Consider the following 12,011-nt stretch of genomic DNA (forward strand, 5'->3'; position numbering starts at 1 on the left):
TTCAGTGTCCCAGGTTCTCTACATTCTACTGACATCAGTGTCCAGGTTCTCTACATTCTACTGACTTCAGTGTCCCAGGTTCTCTACATTCTACTGACTTCAGTGTCCCAGGTTCTCTACATTCTACTGACTTCAGTGTCCCAGGTTCTCTACATTCTACTGACTTCAGTGTCCCAGGTTCTCTACATGCTTTCTACCTGCCTGGTGTTCTACTGACTTCAGTGTAATTGTGTGTGTGTGTGTGTTTTGTGTGTGTGTTGGATGGATGGATGGTGCCTGTATTCATTGCCTAGTAGGCTGTAATTGACTTGTTGACTTGTTGTGCATGTATCTCGTATTGACTTGCAATGCTTTGCTTGGGCCCGGGCTTCCCTGTAGATTGTGATTATATCTATATTTATATTGTTTCTCACCCTCTCTCCTCTCCCTCTCTCCTCTCCTCCCCCTCTCCTCCCCCTCCCCTCACCCTCTCAGCTGGAGATGGACAGAGTGTCCAGATGGACTCCATTAAGTCAGGCTTCGTGGGCTCCCAGGTGGAGCTGCGTTGTATCTTCGTTAATTCCAACCCTCCAGTCAAGATCTCTCAGGTGACGTGGCAGAAGTTCCTGAACGGCACCAAACAGAACGTGGCCATCGCCAACCCGTCGCTGGGGGTGTCCGTGCTCCCGCCCTTCAAGGAGAGGGTGACCTTCAAGCAGGCTGCGGTCCGCCACCGCACCCCGTCTCTGGAGGATACCACCATCATGTTCTCCAACCTGAGGCTGTCTGATGAGGCCGCATACATCTGCGAGTACACCACCTTCCCTGCTGGGAACCGAGAGAACATGGTCAACCTCACCGTGTTTGGTAAGGACTAGTTAAAACAATATCAACCTCACCGTGTTTGGTAAGGACTAGTTAAAACGATATCAACCTCACCGTGTTTGGTAAGAACTAGATAACACAATATAAACCTCACTGTGTTTGGTAAGAACTAGATAACACAATATAAACCTCACCGTGTTTGGTAAGGACTAGTTAAAACGATATAAACCTCACCGTGTTTGGTAAGAACTAGATAACACAATATAAACCTCACCGTGTTTGGTAAGAACTAGATAACACAATATAAACCTCACTGTGTTTGGTAAGGACTAGTTAAAATGATATACACCTCACTATGTTTGGTAAGAACTAGATAACACAATATAAACCTCACTATGTTTGGTAAGGACTAGTTAACACAACATAAACCTCACTGTCTTTGGTAAGGACTATATAACACAATATAAACCTCACCGTGTTTGGTAAGGAAGGACTAGTAAACACAATATAAACCTCATCATGTTTGGTAAGGACTAGATAACACAATATACACCTTATTGTCTTTGGTAAGAACTAGATAACACAATATAAACCTCATTGTCTTTGGTAAGGACTAGATAACACAATATAAACCTCATTGTCTTTGGTAAGGACTAGATAACACAATATAAACCTCACCGTGTTTGGTAAGGAAGGACTAGTTAAAACGATATAAACATCACCGTGTTTGGTAAGGACTAGTTAACACAATATAAGCCTCATTGTGTTTGGTAAGGACTAGATAAGACAATATAAACCTCACTGTGTTTGGTAAGGACTAGTTAACACAACATAAACCTCATTGTCTTTGGTAAGGACTAGATAACACAATATAAACCTCACCGTGTTTGGTAAGGAAGGACTAGTTAAAACGATATAAACCTCACCGTGTTTGGTAAGGACTAGATAACACAATATAAACCTCATTGTCTTTGGTAAGAACTAGATAACACAATATAAACCTCACCGTGTTTGGTAAGGAAGGACTAGTTAAAACGATATAAACCTCACCATGTTTGGTAAGGACTAGATAAGACAATATAAACCCCATTGTCTTTGGTAAGGACTAGATAACACAATATAAACCTCACCGTGTTTGGTAAGGACTAGTTAAAATGATATAAACCTCACCGTGTTTGGTAAGGACTAGATAACACAATATAAACCTCACCGTGTTTGGTAAGGACTAGATAACACAATATAAACCTCACCGTGTTTGGTAAGGACTTGCTAGTCACAACACAGTGTGACTGGACATTCTAGTCATAAGTAAATGTTACAGTAATGTGAGATAATGGCTGTAATTTGAAAAGAGAGATGGTAAGGAAGCACATTACTGAAAAAAGAAAGACCCTTCAACTGTGGATGGTGTTGTGTGCATTCATAAGGTCACTCAGGGCTCTAACCTTGGGAAACATGTCAGGTCACTCAGCCAGCCTGTGTGTCTGTGAAGGTGTTGGAGATGTGATATATTCTATTCATATAGATTACCCCAGAAGGAACACTCAGTCAAAAAGCACACAGACATATTGCTTTCATGCAACCGGAGAATGTAGAAATAAATAAATATACAAGCAGCTGAAAGAGAAATCAATAAACCCATTTAGTATGCAGACTCTACATAGAGAGAGAGAGACTAGAGAGATAGAGACTACAGAGGGAGAGAGAGAGAGACTACAGAGGGATAGAGACTACAGAGAGAGAGAGATAGAGAGAGACTACAGAGGGAGACTCTACATAGAGAGAGAGATAGAGAGAGACTACAGAGGGAGAGACTACAGAGAGAGAGAGGGAGACTCTACATAGAGAGATAGAGACTAGAGAGGGAGAGACTACAGAGAGAGAGACTACAGACAGAGAGAGGGAGACTCTACATAGAGAGAGAGAGACTACAGAGAGAGAGAGGGAGACTCTACATAGAGAGATAGACTACAGAGAGAGAGACTACAGAGGGATAGAGACTACAGAGAGAGAGAGGGAGACTCTACATAGAGAGAGAGAGACTAGAGAGAGAGAGACTACAGAGGGATAGAGACTACAGAGAGAGAGAGGGAGACTCTACATAGAGAGATAGAGACTAGAGAGAGACTACAGAGGGATAGAGACTACAGAGAGAGAGAGGGAGACTCTACATAGAGAGAGAGAGACTAGAGAGAGACTACAGAGGGATAGAGACTACAGAGAGAGAGAGGGAGACTCTACATAGAGAGATAGAGACTACAGAGAGAGACTACAGAGGGATAGAGACTACAGAGGGATAGAGACTACAGAGAGAGAGAGGGAGACTCTACATAGAGAGAGAGAGACTAGAGAGAGAGAGAGGGAGACTCTACATAGAGAGAGAGAGACTAGAGAGAGAGAGAGGGAGACTCTACATAGAGAGAGAGAGACTACAGAGGGAGAGACTACAGAGAGAGACTCTACATAGAGAGATAGAGACTAGAGAGAGAGACTACAGAGGGATAGAGACTACAGAGAGAGAGAGGGAGAGAGACTAGAGAGAGAGAGAGAGACTACAGAGGGATAGAGACTACAGAGAGAGAGAGACTACAGAGGGATAGAGACTAGAGAGAGAGACTACAGAGGGATAGAGACTACAGAGAGAGAGAGGGAGAGAGACTAGAGAGAGAGAGAGAGACTACAGAGGGATAGAGACTACAGAGAGAGAGACTACAGAGGGATAGAGACTAGAGAGAGAGACTACAGAGGGATAGAGACTACAGAGAGAGAGAGGGAGAGAGACTAGAGAGAGAGAGAGAGACTACAGAGGGATAGAGACTACAGAGAGAGAGACTACAGAGGGATAGAGACTAGAGAGAGAGACTACAGAGGGATAGAGACTACAGAGAGAGAGAGGGAGAGAGACTAGAGAGGGAGAGACTACAGAGAGAGACTCTACATAGAGAGAGAGAGACTAGAGAGGGAGAGACTACAGAGAGAGACTCTACATAGAGAGATAGAGACTACAGAGAGAGAGACTACAGAGGGATAGAGACTACAGAGAGAGAGAGGGAGAGAGACTACAGAGAGAGAGAGAGACTACAGAGGGATAGAGACTACAGAGAGAGAGAGGGAGACTCTACATAGAGAGATAGAGACTACAGAGAGAGAGAGGGAGACTCTACATAGAGAGATAGAGACTACAGAGAGAGAGAGGGAGACTCTACATAGAGAGATAGAGACTACAGAGAGAGAGACTACAGAGGGATAGAGACTACAGAGAGAGAGAGGGAGAGAGACTACAGAGAGAGAGAGGGAGACTCTACATAGAGAGATAGAGAGACTACAGAGGGATAGAGACTACAGAGAGAGAGAGGGAGAGAGACTACAGAGAGAGAGAGAGACTACAGAGGGATAGAGACTACAGAGAGAGAGAGGGAGACTCTACATAGAGAGAGAGAGACTAGAGAGAGAGAGACTACAGAGGGATAGAGACTACAGAGAGAGAGAGGGAGAGAGACTACAGAGAGAGAGACTACAGAGGGATAGAGACTACAGAGAGAGAGAGGGAGAGAGACTACAGAGAGAGAGAGGGAGAGAGACTACAGAGAGAGAGACTACAGAGGGATAGAGACTACAGAGAGAGAGAGGGGAGAGAGACTACAGAGAGAGAGAGGGAGAGAGACTACAGAGAGAGAGAGGGAGAGAGACTACAGAGAGAGAGACTACAGAGGGATAGAGACTACAGAGAGAGAGAGGGAGAGAGACTACAGAGAGAGAGAGAGACTACAGAGGGATAGAGACTACAGAGAGAGAGAGGGAGACTCTACATAGAGAGATAGAGACTACAGAGAGAGAGAGGGAGACTCTACATAGAGAGATAGAGACTACAGAGAGAGAGAGGGAGACTCTACATAGAGAGATAGAGACTACAGAGAGAGAGACTACAGAGGGATAGAGACTACAGAGAGAGAGAGGGAGAGAGACTACAGAGAGAGAGAGGGAGACTCTACATAGAGAGATAGAGACTACAGAGAGAGAGACTACAGAGGGATAGAGACTACAGAGAGAGAGAGGGAGAGAGACTACAGAGAGAGAGAGAGACTACAGAGGGATAGAGACTACAGAGAGAGAGAGGGAGACTCTACATAGAGAGAGAGAGACTAGAGAGAGAGAGAGACTACAGAGGGATAGAGACTACAGAGAGAGAGAGGGAGAGAGACTACAGAGAGAGAGACTACAGAGGGATAGAGACTACAGAGAGAGAGAGGGGAGAGAGACTACAGAGAGAGAGAGGGAGAGAGACTACAGAGAGAGAGACTACAGAGGGATAGAGACTACAGAGAGAGAGAGGGAGAGAGACTACAGAGAGAGAGAGGGAGAGAGACTACAGAGAGAGAGAGGGAGAGAGACTACAGAGAGAGAGACTACAGAGGGATAGAGACTACAGAGAGAGAGAGGGAGAGAGACTACAGAGAGAGAGGGAGAGAGACTACAGAGAGGGAGAGAGACTACAGAGAGAGAGAGGGAGAGAGACTACAGAGAGAGAGAGGGAGAGAGACTACAGAGAGAGAGACTACAGAGGGATAGAGACTACAGAGAGAGAGACTACAGAGGGATAGAGACTACAGAGGGATAGAGACTACAGAGAGAGAGAGGGAGAGAGACTACAGAGAGAGAGAGGGAGAGAGACTAGAGAGAGAGAGACTACAGAGGGAGAGACTACAGAGAGAGAGACTACAGAGGGATAGAGACTACAGAGAGAGAGAGGGAGACTCTACATAGAGAGATAGAGACTAGAGAGAGAGAGACTACAGAGGGAGAGAGACTACAGAGGGATAGAGACTACAGAGAGAGAGACTACAGAGAGAGAGAGGGAGACTCTACATAGAGAGATAGAGAGACTACAGAGAGAGAGACTACAGAGGGAGAGAGACTACAGAGGGATAGAGACTACAGAGAGAGAGACTACAGAGAGAGAGAGGGAGACTCTACATAGAGAGATAGAGAGACTACAGAGAGAGAGACTACAGAGGGAGAGAGACTACAGAGGGATAGAGACTACAGAGGGATAGAGACTACAGAAAGAGAGAGGGAGACTCTACATAGAGAGATAGAGACTACAGAGAGAGAGACTACAGAGGGATAGAGACTACAGAGAGAGAGAGAGACTACAGAGAGAGAGACTACAGAGGGATAGAGACTACAGAGAGAGAGAGGGAGAGAGACTACAGAGAGAGAGACTACAGAGGGAGAGACTACAGAGGGATAGAGACTACAGAGAGAGAGAGGGAGAGAGACTACAGAGAGAGAGACTACAGAGGGATAGAGACTACAGAGAGAGAGAGGGAGAGAGACTACATAGGGATAGAGACTACAGAGGGATAGAGACTACAGAGAGAGAGAGAGACTACAGAGAGAGAGAGAGACTACAGAGAGAGAGACTACAGAGGGATAGAGACTACAGAGAGAGAGAGGGAGAGAGACTACAGAGAGAGAGACTACAGAGGGAGAGACTACAGAGGGATAGAGACTACAGAGAGAGAGAGGGAGAGAGACTACAGAGAGAGAGACTACAGAGGGATAGAGACTACAGAGAGAGAGAGGGAGAGAGACTACATAGGGATAGAGACTACAGAGGGATAGAGACTACAGAGAGAGAGAGAGACTACAGAGAGAGAGACTACAGAGGGATAGAGACTACAGAGAGAGAGAGGGAGAGAGACTAGAGAGAGAGAGACTACATAGGGATAGAGACTACAGAGAGAGAGAGGGAGAGAGACTACAGAGAGAGAGACTACAGAGGGATAGAGACTACAGAGAGAGAGAGGGAGAGAGACTACAGACAGAGATAGAGAGAGACTACAGACAGAGATAGAGAGAGACTACAGAGAGAAAGACTACAGACATAGAGAGAGAGAGACTACAGAGGGAGAGACTACAGAGGGATAGAGACTACAGAGAGAGAGAGGGAGACTCTACATAGAGAGAGAGAGACTACAGAGAGAGAGACTACAGAGGGATAGAGACTACAGAGAGAGAGAGGGAGAGAGACTACAGACAGAGATAGAGAGAGACTACAGACAGAGATAGAGAGAGACTACAGAGAGAAAGACTACAGACATAGAGAGAGAGAGACTACAGAGGGAGAGACTACAGAGGGATAGAGACTACAGAGAGAGAGAGGGAGACTCTACATAGAGAGAGAGAGACTACAGAGAGAGAGACTACAGAGGGATAGAGACTACACAGAGAGAGAGGGAGAGAGACTACAGACAGAGATAGAGAGAGACTACAGACAGAGATAGAGAGAGACTACAGAGAGAAAGACTACAGACATAGAGAGAGAGAGACTACAGAGGGAGAGACTACAGAGGGATAGAGACTACAGAGAGAGAGAGGGAGACTCTACAGAGAGAGAGAGAGGGAGACTCTACAGAGAGAGAGACTACAGAGAGAGAGAGGGAGACCCTACAGAGAGAGAGACTACAGAGAGAGAGACTACAGAGAGAGAGAGGGAGACTCTACAGAGAGAGAGACTACAGAGATAGAGACTACAGAGAGAGAGAGGGAGAGAGACTACAGAGAGAGAGAGAGAGACTACAGACAGAGATAGAGAGACTACAGAGAGAGAGAGACTACAGAGAGAGAGACTACAGAGACAGAGAGACTACAGAGAGAGAGAGACTACAGAGAGAGAGAGGGAGAGAGACTACAGAGACAGAGAGACTACAGAGAGAGAGAGACTACAGAGACAGAGAGACTACAGAGACAGAGAGACTACAGAGAGAGAGCAGGAGAGAGACTACAGAGACAGAGAGACTACAGAGATAGAGACTACAGTGAGAGAGAGGGAGAGAGACTACAGAGACAGAGAGACTACAGAGAGAGAGAGACTACAGAGATAGAGACTACAGAGAGAGAGAGGGAGAGAGACTACAGAGAGAGAGAGAGAGAGACTACAGACAGAGATAGAGAGACTACAGAGAGAGAGAGACTACAGAGAGAGAGACTACAGAGAGAGAGTGACTCTACAGAGAGAGATACTACAGACAGAGAGAGAGAGAGAGAGAGAGAGAGACTCTACAGAGAGAGATACTACAGACAGAGAGAGAGAGAGACTCTACAGAGGGAGAGAGGGACAGAGACTACAGAGAGAGAGAGAGAGAGAGACAGACTCTACAGAGAGAGAGAGAGAGAGAGACAGACTCTACAGAGAGAGAGAGAGAGAGAGAGATAGAGACTCTACAGTCCCTGTAGCTCTGTCAGCCTTGTCTTAAGTAGTGACCAGTCCCTGTAGCTCCATCAGCCTTGTCATCTCCAAGCCCCCATCTTGTCTATTTACAAAATGGAAACATATTCCCTATATATAGTATAATATAGTGCACTACTTTTGACAAGGGACCACAGGGCCCTTGTTGGGTCCTCGTTGGGTTGTGTTGGGTGCCTGAGGAGAGTGTGTGTGCTGTGTGTTTTGTCAGCTGACAGTCAGTGAATGCCAGGAAACCTACGTGACAATAACCGACTGACAGTGTTCAAAGAGGCCCCTTCATATCATAGCTATCTGCAGCTCTGCACAACGCTGCTATTCATATCATAACTATCTATTCATATCTGATCTAGACCTGCAGTTTGATTGAGCATTCTCTCTTGTTTACCTGAACCTCCTTTTTGATGTAACAACAGTAAATTGCTAATTGGCAGCCCTCAAAGGATTTCAATTGGAACACTTTGTGCCTTTGGAAATGCAAGAGACTTCTGCATCTGTTGAAGATTCCTGATAACTGGGTTTGACTTTGAGCACGTCAGGGACAGGGGGGAAACCGGTTCCTTTCAGCACATCAGGGACAGAGGAAAACCGGTTCCTTTCAGCACGTCAGGGACAGAGGAAAACCGGTTCCTTTCAGCACGTCAGGGACAGAGGAAAACCGGTTCCTTTCAGCACGTCAGGGACAGGGGGAAACCGGTTCCTTTCAGCACTTCAGGGACAGAGGAAAACCGGTTCCTTTCAGCACGTCAGGGACAGAGGAAAACCGGTTCCTTTCAGCACGTCAGGGACAGAGGAAAACCGGTTCCTTTCAGCACGTCAGGGACAGAGGAAAACCGATTCCTTTCAGCACGTCAGGGACAGAGGAAAACCGGTTCCTTTCAGCACGTCAGGGACAGGGAAAAAACGGTTCCTTTCAGCACATCAGGGACGGGGGAAAACCGGTTCCTTTCAGCACGTCAGGGACAGGGGAAAACCGGTTCCTTTCTTGATTCAAATCACCACAAGACCTTTCCTCCCTCCACCTCAGATTCATTAACTTCAAATATAAATGTATCAATCAATCTGAAGATTAACGTTGAAGTGAAGTAGAAATAATTAAATAGAGAGATTATCAGTCAATCTGAAGATTACCGTTGAATTGAAGTAGAAAAATTAAATAGAGAGATTATCAGTCAATCTGAAGATTACCGTTGAATTGAAGTAGAAATAATTAAATAGAGAGATTATCAGTCAATCTGAAGATTACCGTTGAATTGAAATATAAATCCTTAAACACCTAAAAGGGAATTATCTTGAAAGAATAATTACTTCACAGGTAAATGTATAATGTTTTAATGAAAGGCATTGGCATTGAGATGTTGATAATCCATTTATTCTCTCTCTTCCTTCCAGCGCGACCTCTGACCCGAATGACCTTGACCACGCCTACCATCGTGGCCCGCCCCCAGAAGCGTAAGATGACTGTGGCGACATGCCTCTCGGCCAATGGGAAGCCTCAGAGTGTGATCAAGTGGGACACGAGGCTGAAGGGTGAGGCCACGTTCCAGGAGACGCAGAACAGCAACGGCACGGTGACCGTCCGCAGTAACTATGTGGTCGTGCCGAGCAGAGAGACACACAAACAGAAACTCACCTGCATCGTAACCTACCGCAACGAGAGGATTACAGACAGTGTCGTGCTCAACGTGCAGTGTGAGTTATCGTCGTTATTTTCATGTCAATCATTCAATTAATGAAAAAGGTTTTGTCCCAGAGGGATATTTTGGGACATGTCGTCCCATTGAGGTTAGAATACCTGTTTATTTAACCATGTAGTCCCAATGAGTTTAGAATACCTCTATATTTACCATGTAGTCCCAATGAGTTTAGAATACCTCTATATTTACCATGTTGTCCCATTGAGGTTAGAATACCTCTATATTTAACCATGTAGTCCCATTGAGGTTAGAATACCTGTTTATTTAACCATGTAGTCCCATTGAGGTTAGAATACCTGTTTATTTAACCATGTAGTCCCATTGAGGTTAGAATACCTGTTTATTTAACCATGTAGTCCCAATGAGGTTAGAATACCTCTATATTTAACCATGTAGTCCCAATGAGGTTAGGATACCTGTTTATTTAACCATGTAGTCCCAATGAGGTTGGAATATCTCTATATTTACCATGTAGTCCCATTGAGGTTAGAATACCTCTATATTTACCATGTAGCCCCAATGAGGTTAGAATACCTGTTTATTTAACCATGTAGTCCCAATGAGGTTGGAATATCTCTATATTTACCATGTAGTCCCAATGAGGTTAGAATACCTGTTTATTTAACCATGTAGTCCCAATGAGGTTGGAATATCTCTATATTTAACCATGTAGTCCCAATGAGGTTAGAATACCTGTTTATTTAACCATGTAGTCCCAATGAGGTTGGAATATCTCTATATTTACCATGTAGTCCCAATGAGGTTAGAATACCTCTATATTTACCATGTAGTCCCAATGAGGTTAGAATACCTGTTTCCCAAGGGAGAGTTGATTTTATATGCACTCACAGCACATCAACAAATCAACACACTTTACTAAGAGAAACACAGTGTAAATAGAAGCTTAACGTGAAAGACTATCAGAGTCCAAAATGTGTCAAAGACAGTTCAGTTTGAAGATAAAACTACTTCTCCAGTAGAAATCCCCGATCACACTTGAAATTACTGGGGCATCTGAAACAGCACCCTATTCCCTATTTAGTGCACAACTGGTCTGGTCAAAAGTAGTGGACTAAATAGGGAATAGGGTGTCATTCAGGAAGCATATCATTAGTTAATATTAGTACCATTCACTGCTCTGTTCTGTCTATTCTGCTCTGTTCTGTCTATTCTGCTCTGTTCTGCTCTGTTCTGTCTATTCTGCTCTGTTCTGTCTGTTCTGTCTATTCTGCTCTGTTCTGCTCTGTTGTGCTCTATTCTACTCTGTTCTGTCTGTTCTGCTCTGTTCTACTCTGTTCTGTCTGTTCTGCTCTGTTCTACTCTGTTCTGTCTGTTCTGCTCCATTCTGCTCTGTTCTGATCTGTTCTGCTCTTCTCTGTTCTGCTCGGATCTGTTCTACTCTGTTCTGCTCTACTCTGTTCTGTCTGTTCTGCTCTGTTCTACTCTGTTCTGTCTGTTCTACTCTGTTCTACTCTGTTCTGTCTGTTCTGCTCCATTCTGCTCTGTTCTGATCTGTTCTGTTCTGCTCTACTCTGTTCTGTCTGTTCTGCTCTGTTCTACTCTGTTCTGTCTGTTCTGCTCCATTCTGCTCTGTTCTGTCTGTTCTGCTCCATTCTGCTCTGTTCTGCTCTGTTCTGCTCTTCTCTGTTCTGCTCGGATCTGTTCTACTCTGTTCTGCTCTACTCTGTTCTGTCTGTTCTGCTCTGTTCTACTCTGTTCTGTCTGTTCTGCTCCATTCTGCTCTGTTCTGATCTGTTCTGCTCTTCTCTGTTCTGCTCGGATCTGTTCTACTCTGTTCTGCTCTACTCTGTTCTGTCTGTTCTGCTATGTTCTACTCTGTTCTGTCTGTTCTACTCTGTTCTGTCTGTTCTGCTCCATTCTGCTCTGTTCTGATCTGTTCTGCTCTGTTCTGATCTGTTCTGCTCTTCTCTGTTCTGCTCGGATCTGTTCTACTCTGTTCTGCTCTACTCTGTTCTGTCTGTTCTGCTCTGTTCTACTCTGTTCTGTCTGTTCTACTCTGTTCTACTCTGTTCTGTCTGTTTTGCTCCATTCTGCTCTGTTCTGATCTGTTCTGCTCTGTTCTGCTCTACTCTGTTCTGTCTGTTCTGATCTGTTCTACTCTGTTCTGTCTGTTCTGCTCTGTTCTACTCTGTTCTGTCTGTTCTGCTCCATTCTGCTCTGTTCTGATCTGTTCTGCTCTTCTCTGTTCTGCTCGGATCTGTTCTGTCTGTTCTATTCTGTTCTGTCTGTTCTGCTCTGTT

The 12,011-nt window shown here is 44.9% G+C and overlaps 1 protein-coding gene across 1 annotated transcript in view; it reads left to right on the plus strand.

Annotated features, from left to right (window-relative positions):
* The window catches only part of LOC109882569 (nectin-1-like), a 273,874-nt gene that overhangs the window by 188,842 nt on the left and 73,021 nt on the right, over positions 1-12,011 (plus strand). The window contains exons 2-3 of the mRNA XM_031795369.1: positions 475-846; positions 9,446-9,745. Of these exons, the coding sequence (XP_031651229.1) occupies positions 475-846; positions 9,446-9,745 (672 nt within the window). The remainder of the gene's footprint in view (positions 1-474; positions 847-9,445; positions 9,746-12,011) is intronic.

The sequence above is a fragment of the Oncorhynchus kisutch genome, linkage group LG18 (genome assembly GCF_002021735.2).
Source record: "Oncorhynchus kisutch isolate 150728-3 linkage group LG18, Okis_V2, whole genome shotgun sequence".
NCBI lineage: Eukaryota > Metazoa > Chordata > Actinopteri > Salmoniformes > Salmonidae > Oncorhynchus > Oncorhynchus kisutch.